Here is an 18365-nt window from a genome sequence, read left to right on the forward strand (position 1 = left end):
TTGGCCTGCCAGTGTGAAATCGCCTTCCGGCCTTTATCACGGGCAGTGGCCAGCTTCCCAACCACCCCCGCCCGCACCTGCCAAGCCCGCCCGCCAAGGGCACAATTCTGCCCAATGTGTTTTATTAGTAATTCATATTCAGAATTTGCAGTTTTATCTATTCAGCTTCAGTTGTTACGCTCTAACGTTCTTACGTTTTGTCTCAGTTATTTGTCAGGTGGCATATATAATTGCTGAGACACATCCAGGAACCCCAACACAGATGCCAAGACAACAATATGCCAAACAAACAAAAATTTAATATAAGATGTAGAAGAGTCACACGGACTCGAAACATTAACTCTGTTTCTCTCTCTACAGATGCTGCCAGACCTGCTGAGTTTTTCCAGTATTTTCCAACTTTATTTCAAATCTCCAGCATCCGCAGCATTTTGCTTTTAAACAAACATTTTAAATGTTGCAACCATAAACCACTATAGTCATGATAAATGTGTCAAAAAGAAACAAACAAAGGCTGTTTTGAGGTCTATCTTCTGACCAAGAAAGTCACTATCCTTTCAAGGTCCCAAAACACTAAAAATTCCGTGAAGTATGTTCTTTTGTTTCCCCTCCATTAATAAAACACACATTAAAAATATTCTTTTTTTTTCCTTTTTTTTCTTCCTCCTCTCCTGTCATTCCAGCTGTTGGTGAGGCATTGGCGCAGGGAGCTCTCTGGGTATCTTGCTGAAGTGATCATTTTTCACACATGGGTCTAAGGCGTGGGTTCAGCAAGCTTCTTGATCTTGGGGAGGGGGTGGTGGGGGGGAATGCCAAACTGAGTCTGATTTTGTCCATGTTCAAAAAATGTGCACCACAAACAAACATATTAATTTTCTAGCAGGATTACCGCGCAGTGATCAGAAGTGGAAACCCTGCTTAATCTTTTTCACCTTCCTTGAATTGCAACACCTGAGCTGTTGCTTAAGCGAAGGAGCTTGACCATTTAGAGGCTCTGAAAGAAAGCATTATCCTGGCCCCTCCTAGGTATCATTACACGCTTACGTAAAACGTAACAATTACAAACGGATCCTTAACATTATTGTCTGACTCTTTAGAAACAAGAAAAATCAGTGATGGATGGTCTCTAAATTAAAAATAAAAGCAATTTATAATATACCTGCATACATAATGCTGACAGCCGCCAATGACAGGGCCTCAGGTATTATTTTTATTTGAACATTAATGATCACATTCCCTAAAAATGTAGCTATTGAGAATTCTGCAATTTTGCATCAAAAAGCCTCTTAATTGCATGTTTAATTGTGATAGTTTTCCATATTAAGAAGGTTTCAAACAATGCAATGTAGACACTAGGCATCGGCACATTAACCCACAGTGGTGAGGCGCACGAGCTAGTTATCCCTTGTGGATACAGCAAAGCATGACCTAATGGGAAGAAAAAGAAAAAAAGGACTTGCATTTATATAATGCCTTTCACAACCATTGGAGGTCACAAATGTTTCACAACTAATGAAGTACTTTTGAAGTGTAGTCACTGTTGTGATGTAGGAAACGCAGAAACCACTTTGCACACAGCAAGCTCCCACAAACAGCAATGTGATAACGACCAGATAATCTCTTTTTGTGATGTTGATTGAGGGATAAATATTGGCCCCAGGATAGTGAAGATTAATCCACTGCTCTTCTTGCAAAAAGTGCTATAGGATCTTTTACTCCCACCTTACAGGGCAGACGGAGCCTTGGTTTAATGTCTCAACTGAAAGCTGGGAAAAAATAAACTTGAGAAATGGGAGGTTACATCTCCTCACTAGAATGGCTGTAGTGGTGCAGTGAGCTGCAGCACCAGCACATGGTAAGCATTGATTAGTTGGATGGCAGTTTGATTTGTGTCTGATCCCATTCCACTAGCTTCTTTAGGTGAGCTGCTCTACAAATTGAGGCAAAGGAGCAGAGGCCAGGTGCTGCTCCACCAGGGGCAGGTATCAGTCCTGGGCCAATGTTGTATACATCTTTGTGCTTGGCTGAAGAGTGGCACCAATTGCGGCCTGGGAGTGGGTCTCACATCTTACCCCTCACCCACCAGAAGCAAGACATGTACAAGCAGAGAGACAGGACAGACAGAAAAGTTTCACAACCTTTCATAGAGAAATCTTAATTAAAAGCAAGAAGATATTTTTAAAAGAATCAACTATATATGGTCAAAGTTATGAAAGGAGAGAGGAATTAGAAAGACTTGCATTTATATAGCACCTTTCATGACCAAAGGACAGTCTAAAGTACTTTACAGTCATTAAAGGATGCTTTTGAAGTGTAGTCAATGTTGTAAAGTTGGAACTGTGGCAGCCAATTTGTGCAAAGCAAGGTCCCACAAACAGCTATGCAATAATGAGCAGATAATCTGTTTTTAGTGATGTTGGTTGAGGGATAAGTATTTGTCAGGACACTGGGAGGAACTTCCCAGTGAAATAGTGTCATGGAATCTTTCATGTCCACCTGAGAGGGCAGACAGAACCTGAGTTAAACAGCTCATCTGAAAAGTGGCACCTCTGACTGTGCCGCACTCCTTCAGTACTGGGAATGCAATGGGAGTGCCAGTCTAGATCATGTGCCCAAGTCCCTGGAGTGGGACTTGAACCCATAACCAACTGTCTCAGCAATGAGAGTGCTGTATCTTGAATCACACTTTGTGGGGATTACCATTTTAATCAACATTTAGTCTGATGGAGTAACAAACTCCTCTGACTCTGTGCTACTATGCAATGTGAGCTTGTCCAGATACGTTAATGCCTTGCATTTGATCAGTCCATAGTACGTTTCTAACATAGTACATTGCCTGCTGTCATTAATCTCCTCCCAGGCCTTGACCAGCTCCTTGCCAGTCATCCCAAAAGAGCTGAAGATGAATTTGTAGCAGCAGCGATTGAACCAAATATGCTTCTCCCCAGAGAACCTGGAGCTGTGGATGGGCACAACACCAGCTTTCTGGGCGCAGATTCCAACGTAAATGTCTTCAGGCATTGAGGTCTCCATCGCCATGGAAACGACAAAAACTTTGCGGGCAACATCCTGTGAGATGACATAGGCAGTAGTGCTGCAGAAATCGGGGTAATATTTCCTTGAATACAGACTGACAGGCACATAATATTTACTCAGGGGGTCTCGAATGGGCATAACCTGGTGATAGACCCTCCCAATGTAAAGATCTTCGGCATGCTTCTTCAAACTAAGCAGGTATTCAACCAAGCTTCTATAATTGACAAAGGCCTCTTCATCAGATTTCAGAATGAACAAAGCTTTGGAGCAAAATGTCACAGCCCAGCGCATGATCATGATAGTTTTAAGGACGACATTGTTGGTCGAGTCCGAGAAGGTGCCTTGAATGATATCCCTGTGGTTTTCATACTCTTTGTTGATCTCCTCTTGGGTTGCCTGTGTCTGAGGGATCCCAATTGCAAATAGTGTCAACAAACCATAACCTTGCACTTGGCTCATGTTGGCCCAAGTCTTCCTGATTATTTCCCGCTGTGTTAGGTTTTCTGCATTGCTGGAAACGACAGCCAGGAGAAAGAGGTCAGCATTGCCACAAGCCCCTGCGCTGCTGATGTGAAAAAAATTGGAGGCGTTTCTCTTGACCAGGCCCATGTCCAGTTTCCTGGCTCTCTCGCGGACATCCAGCGTTTGGGCATCTGCGTAGGTGGTCGGAGAGGACTGGAGCAGGTACTCCTCCACAATGTCAGCCCCAAAGAGCAAGGCGTGGAAAAGAATCACATTGAAGAGGAGAAAGCACCATTGATGTGTGCGAAGCCTACAGAATATCAGCTGGACAAACAAAAAAAAACAAAAGATTTTTAGGACAAGAGACAGAATTTTAGGTGGAGCAAACCCACCCCATTGTTTACATAAATGCTGCCCAACTCTCACTACTTTGCTCAATCTCATCCCTCTCCAGCAAAATATCTAGTGCCTGTTTATTCTGCTAACCTCAGTGCCCATCTCTGTTAGCTTTATGCATGGAAAAAGAAAATAATTGCAGCTAACTTCCCTTTTTTGTTTACTCCTTCCTTTTGAAGTCTGAAATATACCAAATCCCGTTTATATGCATTCAAAATCCGGCTGCATGTGCAGGACTTTTGGCCTAAAAGACTCTAATTTTTCATATACTGCATGTAAAAGTCAACCCCAGTATTTCAGGAATCAAAGCCTAAAAGTTTCCAAAGCAAAATATAATCCTGGAGATGTTAATGATTCAATTTCATAGTAAATATATTAATACTAATGAAAATAACTGCTGGTAAGTGCATGCTTAAAAGATGGATACGTTTAAGTTTTGTTTAAATTTATTCAGATTATTAAAGTGATCAGATTATGAATGATAATTGATATGAATTCTTTAGTGTTGGTGGTTTTTACTTTATCCCATTTGCAACGGTCTGTTTTGGATTTCCCTTGGACCCAAATCAAGCAAGCTTGTCAATCTCTCAAGAACATTACTCATGTGGAAGTTGACCCATGAATTTTGGCCAAGAAAAATGGGTCGCAAAATTTCAACTTTTTCATGAGTGTACATACGATAATTTGTCTGAGCCAACTCAGTCAATTCCACACATCATTTTGGAAGCCTCAATGAGATCACCTCCAAAACTCTCCTAATATACTTAGAATTTCTCTCACCCAGGTTCACCTATGTTCTTTAGACATTCACCTTCTCAGGAGTGCAGTTATCCCTTCAAAGAAAATATGGTTTTCAAGTTTCAATTCTATTTCAATGCCACCAACTAGTGGAGATTTAGCATACATTTTTTATTGTAGCTTCCCTTCTATCAAGAGGGATTCTGTCCCATTGCCTACAACCCCTTTCCCCTGTTTTCTCTGAGGCATCCACCTTGGGCAGCCCTCCTTTCTTTCAGTGTCCTCAATTATTAATTTAAGAGAAACTGTAGCACTGAAGGAGCCCTGTCTCCCCGGAGAAAACTATTTGGCAAACATTTGCTCCTTTGCCTCAAAATGTATTACAGCATCACCCGTAAGAGACATCATTGCGACATATCACACTTCTCTCTTTCCAGAAAATGAATGATAAAACACCTTTTTTCAATGCAGACCACACTCCTTTAATAAAACTGTTCATTGTGTTAATATTATCAGATGTGGCACCGTTTCACGAGATGATATTCAACCTGTTAATGAAGACACGCATTACGAAGTAGAAAGTTGCACTGCGTACAGGGTCAAGACTTCTCCCACCTAAATTTACAGTTTCTTTTTCAAAGAAAGGGACCAGCTTCATGAAAAAATGTTTTCAAAACCCTCATATATTTTGGGTTCAAAACAAAGGATAAAACAAAGAGGCATTCATTATTTTACATCACCACATCATGACCCTTTCAGCCATTTTCATGAATATACTTTTGTGTTGCAATGAACAATATTAGCATGAAGTGCTGGGCCACAACAATAGAGCTAGTACAGACTCAATGGACCTCTATCTGATGATGTAAGTCTCTCGTTCTCACTTCTCTAATAGACAAATTAAAACTGTATTATGCAAAAATATACAGTTATCAAGTGAGTAACACTTTTGTTTGAGCTTATTTTTAAATATTGCAAAACTGATAAGATAACTTAATACTCTCTGTTACTGACCCATTTTTACCTGTCCCAATGGCACTGTATGACTTTTTTTTTTCAAAGTTGCTTAATACTTCAAAACTTGCTGGTAAAATATCGCAATGCCCTTACCTGCATTGTCAGCTCAAGCAAGTTCTGGGTGAATAAATCCTCAACAATGTACAGATTACCTGGTCTTGCTGGTCTCAGTCTGTTGAATGGATGTTTTGTGCCAAAATCTACCGTGTAATTTCAAAATGGAGGAAGGTACTGTTTGGTTAACTTAATTCCCCTGTTAGAGTGATACACTCACAAAATGTAATCCTATAGCTTCCCACAGATCAAGTACCTGGGAAAGAGAACAAGAAGCAGGTAAAACACAGGCAACATTTCACTCATTTTAGATTTTGTCATTTTGCAAACTTTTCATTTTATCATTTTGCTATCTTGCCTAAATTTGCATAGCATTAAATGAATTACAATGTACATTAATTCTCTTCCCTATGCAGGTTGTGTTTTTGAAAGTAAACTCACATTAGGTGAATTATTTAATACCAAAGAGGCAATGGATAACCTTGAATATCAAATATCAGAGCAACATAGGCAAGTTAATTAGATGGAAATCAATAGTGCCTCAGGACTCCCTAAGTGAGATGAATATTATGTAGAACAAATGGATTTCAATGGAATGGTCATGCTTATTGAATTATACAATATACAATATATGGAGGTGATGATGATATTTATCAGTGACTATTAAATAGAACTCATAATTTCAATGTTTGTAAAGCCAAATGGTTTCATTGCAGTATCTGAGGCAAATAGGAAACCTCTGTCCTTATTTGAAATGGTTTATTTTGAAATAGAAAAGGTTACCTTAATTGGGCTCCTCTTTCATTATAATATAAAATGAATGTTAGCAAGATTTAAGACAAAGCTGATTGATTGAAAATAGGTTCAGGTTTTTTCCTAGAGCCTTATTGAATTGTATAGTATCAGGTCCCCAGCTAATTGCTCATTAGGATATCATACCTATGTATTGTGGCTTTTGTTCCCAATGATAGATTGCACCATCACCAAAGGCATCTTACCCACATAATACAGTGTTATCCTCCTGTTTAAATTAGTCCTGATGTGAGTGCATTAAAAGTTGAGAGTGAACTGAAACTCACATAATCATGTGCAACATCTCATGCCAAAGGTCTATGAAAGAGAAAACCTAACAGTTCTATAGAAAAACACAAATTCATTATCTCACTATGCTATTTCTCTTCTGTATACTATTCATTAATAGATAAATATGAATAGGTGGCTTAGCCTATATGGTTTGGTTTTATGATACAGTATTTTTTGCCTTCTGAGCCCATGGAAGAATGTTGTGGGCACCTCATGAATTCTCTAATAAGTGATTCATTGTGACTATTGTCGAATCTGAGCTATGCTTATTCATCCATGACAGAAAACAAAGATGCAGCTTTTAGTTCACAGAAGGCTCAGTCTGCCCGTGGAAACTATATTTAGTTGTGAATGAGGGGATGAGTGTCAAGAAGAAACTTCAAATGTGGTAGACCTGCTCTCCATTGCTGCCCATGAATGACAAATTCTACTGTTTTTTACGTGTTGGGAACAGTGTTTATTGATTATAATCAAGTGATTATAGTGGAATTAAATTGCTTAAGCTTGTGAATAGTTCCTTGTTATCCCAAATCTGTAACGTTGACTTTCTGACAACATATCTATCAAATACCCTGCTAACAATTGCTGCTTGTGGAAGAACAGTCATTTGGACAAGGTACTGGAAAGAGTCCCATGGGGCGGAGTTAGTGTTGAGAGAGAGGGAAAATAGCAATAAAAAGTCCTTGAACTTTCTTTCACAACTATTCAAGGAGAAGAAGACATTAAAGCAGAAGTGGGGAACGTTTTTGAGGAACCTTTTTTTTGTCCACTTGCAAGCACATTGGAAAAGGAAGCAATAAAACTTATGAAAGCGTATTGCATCACTTGGCTTGCATGTGACACTGTTCTGCTGAAAATAATATGCAACTGTTGTCTCTAATTTACAAGCAGATTTGTCACTTTTTCACAAAGATAATGCTTGTTGAAACATATCTGCACTTATTTTTAATGCTGTTTTCTATAGTTTTATGAAGGTTTTGATATCTGCCCTGCCTTTGCATTGTATCATGTAATTACCAGGATGGGAGAAGGTGATTTAAGCGGACCATAATTGGTATGTGATACACTGAGGATTTCTTTTCATATTTCAAATGTGCTATAAAAATATGTTGCTGTTGAACTAATCTCAAATTGTTAACATTGGAATAATGTTAGTAGCCAGGATTATAAACAATTAGCATTGATTGGATTCACTTCTTAATAGTGAAATTGGCAAAATTGACAAAACTTTTAAAAAAAATGAGTGAATCCATTTTGCTTCACTTTGGAATGGCGGGGATGTTTAGAATGATTGGCAGTTCGAGCATCGTATCAAAATGCAGTATTGGGAGCCGCGGGGTTGATTAGAACCAATGAGCATGAGGTAAGGAGGTGGGACCTAGTTAGACTGATTGGCAGTTGGAACGTCGTATCAAAACACAGCATGCGGCTTGATTAGAGTCAATTAAAATGAGGTAAGGAGGCGGGACCTAGGCCGGGTAATGGACAGTGGAGTATCGTATCAAAACACGAAATACGGGTTGAATAGAGCCAATGAGAAGAAGGGAAGTAGGCGGGACCTAGCTAGAGTGACTGGCAGCTGGTGCGACGTATCGGAACGCGGTATGTGGATGGATTAGAGCCAATGAGGATGAGGTAAGGAGGCGGGGACTGATTATGGTGACTGGCAGTTGGAACGTCGTATCAAAACGCGGCGTGAGGATTGATTGGAACCAATGGGGATTGTTGGTGGGCGGGGTTTAGAGGTGGGCGCGTCAGCCGAGAATGGTTTCTCTCTGCGGCTTGGTACGGGAGAGAGTGGAGAGTGACTGCAATGGGACTGGTTCATAATGAAAAAACATTGGCCCAACTAGTGAGGGAAAGTTCCGGATTGGTTTCCCCATGAAAATTTTGTATGCCCTTTAATATAAATGTGTTGTTGTTTTGTTTCTGAGGTGATGGTGGAGGTTGGGGAGCGGGATGTCCCCGGGCCGCTGCCTCGGGGCCGGATGCTGATGCTGACCCACTGAGGAGTTTGGGACTGTGTCCGGCCTCAGGCCATCTTCTGGTAAGTTCCATTGTCTTTAAAACGGATCGTTTAACGGCTGCTTTGTGTCTTTATTGAAATTGTTTGGGGTGCGGAAAGGGATTTGCGAAAGGGCATGGAATAAATACTTGGGGGGGGGGGGAGTGGAAATTGGGGAGAGAACATGGAAGTGATACTGACTAGATAGCTCCACGAAAGGGCAAGAACAGGCACGATGGGCTGAATGGGCTCTTGTGCCGTCTCATTTATTTGGAGATGGTGTAATAAATAACTTGTGGAGTTTTTTTTGTCAGTCTGGATGTGGGTTGACAAATGACAATTTTCTCTTTCTCAGTTTTATTCGTATCGCCACATTGCTACAAGGTCATCGACCAGACACGTTAGCTCTCTTTCTCAATCCTCAGATTTGCTGCCTGACCTGCTGAGTGTTTGCAGCATTTTCTCTCTTTATCCCACCACTCAGACAAGGACACTCTCCTGACAACCTGCTCAATGTCAGTGTGCCTCTGTGTCAAACTTACTCCCTTAGTGATGCCAGCCACACTTGGGTAGGTGTATAGCCACAGAAAAAGATCTTTGCCTTAGAAAAGCAATAATAACATTTGGGTTAATGCTGCTGTGTCTAAATTTTTTGGTGCTTTCATGTTCTGAACATAAATGTGCCATGTAACTCTTACAGAAGCCTATACTAAAATTGACAATCCCTTTTACAGTCTTTTTTAATAACCTTTCTGAAACTTTGTTTATGGATTTTTTTTTGTTTGGTCCAGAACATGGAATCAGGGTCATTGTTGAGGGAATAAAAGCTAATTTTTTTTTAAAGGTGTTATGGTCCAGATTATAAGTATAAACCAGGATTTCAGTGATTTAATTTTTACCGGCAACCCTCTTCTGAAATTCTCTGAAGAAGTGTCACACAGACTCAAAACGTTAACTCTGTTTCTCTCTCCCCTGATGCTGCCAATCCTGCTGAGTTCTTCCAGCACTTTGTATTCACTTCAGCTTTCCAGCATCCTCAGTATTTTGCTTTTACTGTTTTGAAATTGTTGCTTTGTACTTTGTCCAAATAATCATCATCCATGTATGAACCTGAATGATGAGGAACAGCAGGGCAAGTTGAGCAAGGGAGTATGTGACAAAAACGTCATATACACAGCACCATTAATGCAATGAAACATCTGAGGTGCTTCACAGCAGCATTATAAAACCAAGTATGACTCAGAGCCACATTAGCAGATACTAGGACAGGTGACCAAAGTTTGAGTCAAACAGATTTTAAGGAGCACCTGAAAGGAGGAGAGTTAGGCCGAGAGGTTTAGGGAGGGAATTCCAAGTATGGGACCTTGACAGTTGAAGGCAAGGCCGGCAGTGGTGGAGTGATGAAAATCAGGGATGTTCAAGAGGTCAGATTTGGAGGAGTGTAAAGATCTTGGAGGGTTATAGGGCTGGAGGGAGCTGAGAGATGGGGAAGGGTGAGACCATACAGGGATTTGAAAACAAGAATGGGAACTTTAAAAGAGAAAGGAATGTTGACATTTATTCAACTGCCATACCTTACCACAGTGGGGATGGTAACATAGTGGTAATCCAGAGGCCCAGACTAATGCTCAGGGGAATGGGTTCAAATTCCACCATGGCAGCTAGCAGAATTTGAATTCAATTAATAAAATCTGGAATATAAAGTTAGGTTCAGTAATGGTGACCATGAACCTATCATTGATGTTGTACAAACCCATCTAGTTCACTAATGTCCTTTGGGGAAGAAAATCTGTTGTCCTTACCTAGTCTGGCCTACATGTGACTCCAGACCCACAGCAATGTGGTTGACTCTTACCTGCCCTCTGAAATGGTTTAACAAGTCACTCAGTTCAGGGGCATTTAGGGGTGGGCAATGAATGCTGGCCTCACCAGTGATGCCCACGTCCCTTGAAAGAATAAAATAAAAAACACTGGACCTGAAGTGTTTTACAGCTAATAAAATAACTTCTGAAGTGTATTCACTGTTGCAATAAATTAAGGTATTGTTACTAGATCCTTGGCAGAGATCAATGAACCAACACAAAATAGGCATTGAGCCCATTTGTGGTCTGTTTAACTGCTGCTTTAACCAACTTACCCATCAGAAGGATGGAGTATTACATCTCTCCAACATATTTCTGTGGTTTGTCTCCTCTGCAGATAGCTGCACAAATTCACGTCCTCTGACTAGTGCTTTCCCACATTCCTTTACTATCTTCTCAACAGTATTATTTGGAGTGCAAATAGTAGGTATGAAGCTGTTCTATCACTGTTTCAGTACCTGTTTAATCTTGTCTTGTCCGTGTTTCAAATATTCTGTTTTCTGTTACATAAAATGTTACATTTTCAATAAAATTAGAAGCTGTTGAGCTTTTGTGTCTTGGTGGCTAAGAGGTCTGCTGTTGCCTTTACTTGGCCAGACAATCGGATCCAAACAAGTTCATTATCAGCATTCCTCAAAGGGGAATGCAGTACTAGAATGGGAGCAGAATCGAAAAATAGAAACACTGATATTAAAAGTGTAGCGGGGATAACCTGAATAAAGTCTACCTGGGCTCTGCTGTTCATTGACTAGTGAGGGGAATTGTATGAGCAACAGATTAGGCTCTGGTGTTCACCATGTTTAAATAGCTTGTCAATACTGCCTGGGCTTGCATGTAGAGAACAGTCACAGAGGGTTGTCAGCAAATGAATGTCAACACCTGCAGGGCAAGTGAAACATGACTTTTCTTTTTGGAAAGGCACTGTGTCCATGATATCTGTGTTGTAACAATAAACTCAGGAAAAAAAGCAAGCTGGTATTTTGTAGAGCTTGGTCAATAATCATAGGAGGCTAGATATTGGAAAACATTTTGCTAACTCTGCAGCACTCTAGCTGAACACATTTGTTTGTCTTTGATCCTTTAAAATTACAAACAGGCAGTTTTAAGAGATTTTAGAGACTGTTTTTCAAATATTAAGTTAATCTTTTCCCTGAATGCTCAGTCGTGGATTTGTATCTATATCTGGACGTACTAGAGCATTTGATGTACTTAGGTCTGTTTTCTGGTAAAATTTTATACTTGACAACACGAGCACAGAATTCTCCCTAATGGGATGAGCAGTGCATACATGAGTAGCATAACTTGTGTTGATGTTTATTTAGGTGCATAACCCCACAAGCGATTCAGAGCATGTGGAATCAGGGGACAAATAGCAGAATGTTTTGCTGGAAAAGCTCTGCAGGTTTGTCAGCATCAGTGGAGAGCGAAACAGAGTTAATGTTTCTAGTCCAATATGACTCTTCTTTGGAACTAAAGAGAAACATAGAAAAATAGGAGCAGGTCATTCAGCCCTTCGAGCCTGCTCTGCCATTCAATATGATCATGACTGATCCTCTATCTCAACGGCACACTCCCACTCACTCCTCATACCCCTTGACGGCCTTTAGAGTATAGAAATCTATCAATTTCCTCCTCAAATACATTCAATTGACTTGGCCTCCACAGCCCTCTGTGGTAGAGAATTCCACAGGTTCACCACCCTCTGAGTGAAGAATTTTCTCCTCATCTCAGCCCTAAATGGCCTGCCCCTTATCCTGAGATTGTGACTCCTTGTTCTAAACCCCCCCAGCCAGAGGAAACATCATCCCAACATCCAGTCTGTCAAGCCCTGTTTCAGTGAGATCCCCTCTCATTCTACTAAACTCCAGTGAATACAGACCTTGTTGGCTCAATTTCTCCTTATGCAACAATCCTGCCATCCCAGGGATCAGTCTGGTGACCCTTCGCTGCACTCCCTCTATGGCAATATATCCTTTCTTAGGTAAGGAGACCAAAACTGCACCAAACTCCATGTGTGGTCTCACCAAGGCCCTGTACAGCTGCAGTAAGACCGTCCTTGCTGCTGTACTCAAGTCCTCTTGCAATGAAGGCCAGTTTACCATTTGCCTTCTTAACTGCTTGCTGCACCTGCATGCTTGCTTTCAGTGGTTGGTGTACAAGGACACCCAGGCCCCTTTGTACATCTACATTTCCCAATCTATCACCATTTAAATAATACTCTGCCATTCTGTTTTTCCTACCAAAGTGGATAACTTCACACTTATCCACTGAGGGGTAGGAATGTGATGGGTTTTAAAAGAAGGGAGGAGCAGGTAGAGCAAAAGAGGCTAGGGATAGGTTAGAGGGTGGGGCAGATTAAATGACAAAGAAGTCATGGGACACAAGGCAAAGGGAGTGGTAATGATAGTATTAAAGACATAAAGCATTGATTGAGAGTAGATGTTAATAGCAGATTCTGTTATTAATCTATCCCTGACCTCTCTTGTTCTACCTGCCCCTCCACTTTTTCAACAACATAGAACTCATCAGATTTCTACCTTTCTTCAGTTCCAAAGAAGAATTATTGAATTTGAAAGGTTAACTCTGTTTCTCTCTGCACAGATGCTGCCAGACTTGCTGAGTTTTTGCAGTATTTTGTTTTTATTTCAGATCTTCAGCATCCACATTATTTTTGCTTTTATTTTAGAGTGGAGAGCAAGTTGGCATCAGAACAGAAAGCAGAGAGTAGGCGTTAAGTATAGCTACTCAGACTGTCAAAAGGTGAGAAGTGGTGTTTTATAAGGGTGGTTACTGTGATAACTGTTGTTCACAATTTACAGAAATAATTTGTACTTGAAAATCAGAAGTACAGCTTCAAAGTTTGCAGACATATTTAATATTGAGGAACATTGTAGAACAGAAGTGCAATTGGCAAATGATTTTCAATATAGTGAGGTATCATATTTTAATGGGGAGATTAGGGAAACCACATACTGCTTCAATAAAAAGCCTAAATGGAGTAGGGGAGAAGAGGGATCTAGGACAAAACTGCAAAAGTAGCGTAATGGGCCCTTTTTTTAAGAAACCAAGCACTTGGGTCCGTTCTAGAGGGATGAGATTAAAAAGCAGAGAAGTTAGGTTAAGTTTGTATCACGTCTTGGTTAGATTAAGTACTGTACATGGTTCTAGTCACCATTATTATAAATAGCATATAGAGACACTGAAGAAAGTGCAAAAAAGATTCTGAAGGATGATATCAGAATAGGCTATCTCTTTTTCCAGAGAAGGCAAGGCTGAGGGGTGACTTGATGGAGGTCTTTTAAGATTGAGAGTTTGTTAGGATAGTCTAAAGGAGATATTTCCATGTGATGGGGAGACCAAAACGTGCCACCATAAGAATAAGGTAATATCCTAATAAACCCAATAGGAAATTCAGGAAAAGCCTCTTTACCCAGACAGTAGTGAGAATGTGGAACTCACTACACAAGGCGTGGTTGAGGTTAAATCATAGGTAAGCACAGGAGAGAGAGAATGGTATAGGGTTAAAGAAAGTTTCGAGGAGTCTCATATGGAGGATAAGCGTAGATTGAGTCGATTGGTATTGGTCACTGTGCTGGAGATTCTGTGTAATGAGCATGTGGCCTGCTGCAGAAAGAATAGTTTCATGAAGCTTTTTTAAACTTTTGAGTGAAGGAAGTGGTTTAATCTGCTTCTGTGTTTAGTGCTCATGCATGTATTTAGCTTTCTTAGGAACATAAGAAATAGGAACAGAAGTAGGCTATTTGGCCCCTCAAGCCTGCCCCGTAATTCAATAAGATCATGGCTGATCTGCCCCAGGCCTCAACTCTTTGTGCCAGCTCCTCATAGTCCTCAAGTCCCTGATATTTCAAAAATCCATCTACCTCCTCTTTAAATACTTTTCCTCCACAACTCTCTGGGGTAGAGAATTCCAGGCATTCGCATTTCATCACTACTTGAAATGAAGCTCTACTCCTGTAAGTTTGATTATCTGCTTAAGAACCAGAACTGTCCTGAGATGACAGATTGTTCTCTTATCACTCTGTCTTAGGACAGGCCTTCCGACTAAACTCTTGCCCTCCTAATCAAGGCCAAGGTATTGTGGCCATACTCTGTAATACAGAGAGGGTCTAGCTGAGGCACCATCAAAGTTGACAATGGATGGAAGTTAATGAGCTTTGTACAACATAATGTTCGTATTGATGTATTATTTTTCATTCTCTTCAGATCTTTTCATGTCTCCAGTGGTGACAGGAATGGATGTGACCAGCCGATGTACAGCTGGCGATCCAAACCGGCTTCCTGAAGGCCTGCCTCAACCTGCGCGCATGCATTATGTCTCGGACAAACACCCCCGACTCACTCTGGATGCCATCAACCAACTGAGGAGAAACCAGGGTCTATGTGACGTTGTGCTTGTTGTTGGGCTAAAGAAAATCTATGCCCATCGAGTGGTGCTTGCAGCCTGCAGCCCATATTTCCATGCAATGTTCACCAGTGAACTTGCAGAAAGTAGACAGACAGAAGTTCTGATTAGGGACATTGACGAACATGCCATGGAATTACTCATTGAATTTGCATACACGTCCCAGATTATTGTGGAGGAGAGCAATGTCCAGACACTGCTGCCAGCTGCTTGCTTGTTGCAGCTGATTGAGATCCAGGAAACCTGCTGTGAGTTTTTAAAGCGACAGCTTGATCCTTCCAATTGTTTGGGAATCCGGGCATTTGCTGACACTCATGCTTGTCGGGAATTGCTACGGGTGGCAGATAAATTTACACAACACAACTTTCAAGAGGTGAGAAATTATGCTTCTCTGTTACGACTCGGTCACATTTTTTTCCCCCAAGCAGGGCTTTTTGAAAACTCAAACTTATAATCATAAAACTCTGGCTGAGCTGCAGTGTTAGTGGAATTTGAAATGGGAACATTTTGAGACTATTGCTCCATCTCTTTTCTGAGGCTTCATGATGATAGGACTATGAATCTACTCAGTCATTGTTCTGTCCCCTTCCATTACTCATCATGACAGAGGATCTTGTGTGAAGTGTGGAAATATAAATATGATGTTGAAGTCATCTTGTTTACATAGTCTGAAATAATGCAGCCTAATTTAAGAGTTAATATCAGTATTGTGCTTAAATTCCAATTGCAGAGTGTAATTAACAGTTTTCTTCATGCTTAAGAGACCAGGTTTGTTACTGAACTGATTGTTTTTTAAAATCTACAAAAATGTAAAGGCATCGTCTCTTGTCATGGTAGCTTTATACTTTTGAACGTTTTCAAGAGGATAAACCAAGTCCCAAAGCAAAAACCACATCTCTGCCACTTTAGTGTTACCTATCAGTTTACACTTTTTAAAAAAAAGCTTGAAATAATTATTTCTCCTCCAATTCCCTTCACCTTTAGAACACATTGTGCACGGTCCTGAGAATGTAGAGAGCAGATGTATACAAATCTTTTCTAATGGTTTATTAAAGCTAGTTCTTTTCTGTCATTGTTGGCTTTTCAATTTTAAAATCTTCTTTAGATATTTAAAAAGCCCATTATATGCTCTTATGAACTGCCAGTTGGAGGCAGTTGAGAGGACAAATTTATCCAGAGATTAGGAATAATGGACATAGATCCTTCCTACTTCCTATGGATGCATTGATGCCAAGTGCTGTCTTGCCTGAACTTAGCTAACAACACAGACTTAGGAAGTGAGCTTGCTAGCCCTGCAATATGAACTGCAGAATACAGTGTGTGGTGTATTTATACAGTTTCCAAATGATTAGAATTATATTAATTGAAATATAGGAGAGTTAACAGCATCTAATTAAGTCTTTGTCAAACGCAGCAAGAGATTTATACTTGTTAAGAGAATCTGTAGTCTGCAATTCATGTTCATCACACATAAGGTGTCATACCAACTGCAAATTTGTCACCTTAACTGCTGAAAGTGCAATTTTAAAAACTAAACTTCACGAGCAAAAGGAAATACCTTATTGACTTCTGGTCCAAAAGACATTCAGCCTAATTGACTTCAGGAAGTTACAGCAATTAGACCTTGTAGCCTTAGAGGTGGGCCAAGTTATGGCATGGCTGTTCCTTAGTAGCAGAGTAATGTGCATTGCATATATTCTCCTGTCCTTATCTCCTCTGACTTCTGTGAGCATTGCCATAGGAGCTAGGTGTGTTTTACGTGAAGTGCATCCATCACGCTTTGAAGTGTCAAGCTTGACTGTGCAGACTCTGTTGTTTTCATAAAAACACGAACAAATCGCAACTGAACATCTTGGTCATGAGATTTTCAGAAAAAAAGTACTTTATATGTGGTTAATTGCTGACCTGGACCTGGCATCTCACTTAAAAAGAAAGGAGCTGAGGATTTGCCAACGGCTAGCGAATGACTTGTATTGGAACAATTAGCCAGTAATTAATTTCAGGGTGTGCCTATTTAGAGAACTTTTCCATAGGCAGTACACAAGTGAAATGCAGCTCTTCCTTTGCAGCAGACAGCTTTCCTGCCCATAAGGAAGGGTTTATGAAATCATGAACAGTTCCTTCTGTCATTGACTCCAGTTGTCTTTGTAATTATAATATGACAACTTTATACATGTGTTCATGTTCATCAGGCTTCATCACTGTTTTTACAATTAATTATATGTGAGCATTCAAGGGCTGCTTTGGTACTCAACTCACAGAGGGTATCCTTTTGCACTGATGTAATGGATCCATTGCAATTATTTTTGTTCAAGTTTGACTGCTTTGAAAGCTACTGTATTTGGCTGTTCAGCTTTAGAGTGGAATTGAACTCCAAATAACTTTGGATTTCTCAATCCTTCTGCCCAGGTAATGGAGAGTGAGGAGTTCATGCTGCTGCCAGCAAACCAGATGATTGATATAATTTCCAGTGACGAGTTGAATGTGCGAAGTGAGGAGCAGGTGTATAGTGCTGTTGTATCGTGGGTCAAGTACAATATTCCGGAGAGGAGAGGACAACTTGCACAGGTAACCGGACAATGGAGGAAGCCAGGGACTGGATAGAAAACAGGATTAGCTTGCTATTCTTTCACCTCAGTGACCTGGGTTTGAGTCGAGCTTCAATTGAAGGAATGAATGCTTTTTTTTGTAAGGTACTAATTGAAATAAATTTGACAACATGTGTCCAAATTATGAAACCCTATCAAATTTGGCACTAAGTGATCTCACTCAGCACAGTGTAGATGATGTGGGAAGTAGATGTCATGCTGTACAATAAAGGGTGCTTTATTTTACACCTAACTGCTGTGACCTGGAAATGGGTGCCATTGACACTGGGTGTCCAACATGGGAACATATTTTGTTTTTTTAACTAATGCCCCATATTTTGATGGACATAAAAATGTACCAGAAAAAGGAGATAAAAAATATTTAGAACTGAAAAGCATACTTCAATTAGCACCTGGAACTTTAGAACACTAGTAAGAAGGCAGTGAAACATCTAATCGCATAAATTCATCAGTCAGATAGTTGCTGATATCCATCAACCTTGGGTTATAGATCATAAACAGTGTCACCTATTGGCCTGTACTATTTGTCTATGATATTGAGAATTGCAGCTGGCTGTAGAGAACTATTAAACCAATATTTTTCTTCAAATCAAATTCAAGCTGATATTCACCACAACTTTACTTGTCCTTATGGTGACTTCATAAAGTGACCACATTTAGGAGTAAAGGCTAACCAAGCA

The 18365-nt window shown here is 40.3% G+C and overlaps 2 protein-coding genes across 3 annotated transcripts in view; one reads left to right on the top strand and one right to left on the bottom strand.

Annotated features, from left to right (window-relative positions):
- Positions 1–2715: 2715 nt before the first annotated feature.
- Positions 2716–5748, bottom strand: LOC121281525 (beta-1,3-galactosyltransferase 9). The gene is made up of 2 exons (XM_041194472.1): positions 5743–5748; positions 2716–3822 (listed from the first exon to the last, which is right to left on the bottom strand). The coding sequence occupies exons 1-2, from the start codon at positions 5746–5748 to the stop codon at positions 2716–2718; spliced, it is 1113 nt and encodes a 370-aa protein (XP_041050406.1).
- A 2771-nt stretch (positions 5749–8519) lies between these two features.
- LOC121281164 (kelch-like protein 20) overlaps positions 8520–18365 on the top strand; it is a 40796-nt gene continuing 30950 nt past the window's right edge. The window contains exons 1-4 of one of the 2 annotated variants that reach the window (XM_041193898.1): positions 8520–8833; positions 13340–13413; positions 14878–15449; positions 17486–17644. In XM_041193898.1, coding sequence (XP_041049832.1) covers positions 14886–15449; positions 17486–17644 — 723 coding nt within the window. In that variant the 5' untranslated portion in view covers positions 8520–8833; positions 13340–13413; positions 14878–14885. The remainder of the gene's footprint in view (positions 8834–13339; positions 13414–14877; positions 15450–17485; positions 17645–18365) is intronic. The other variant, XM_041193897.1, reaches the window with a different exon arrangement.

The sequence above is a fragment of the Carcharodon carcharias genome, chromosome 8 (assembly GCF_017639515.1).
Source record: "Carcharodon carcharias isolate sCarCar2 chromosome 8, sCarCar2.pri, whole genome shotgun sequence".
NCBI lineage: Eukaryota > Metazoa > Chordata > Chondrichthyes > Lamniformes > Lamnidae > Carcharodon > Carcharodon carcharias.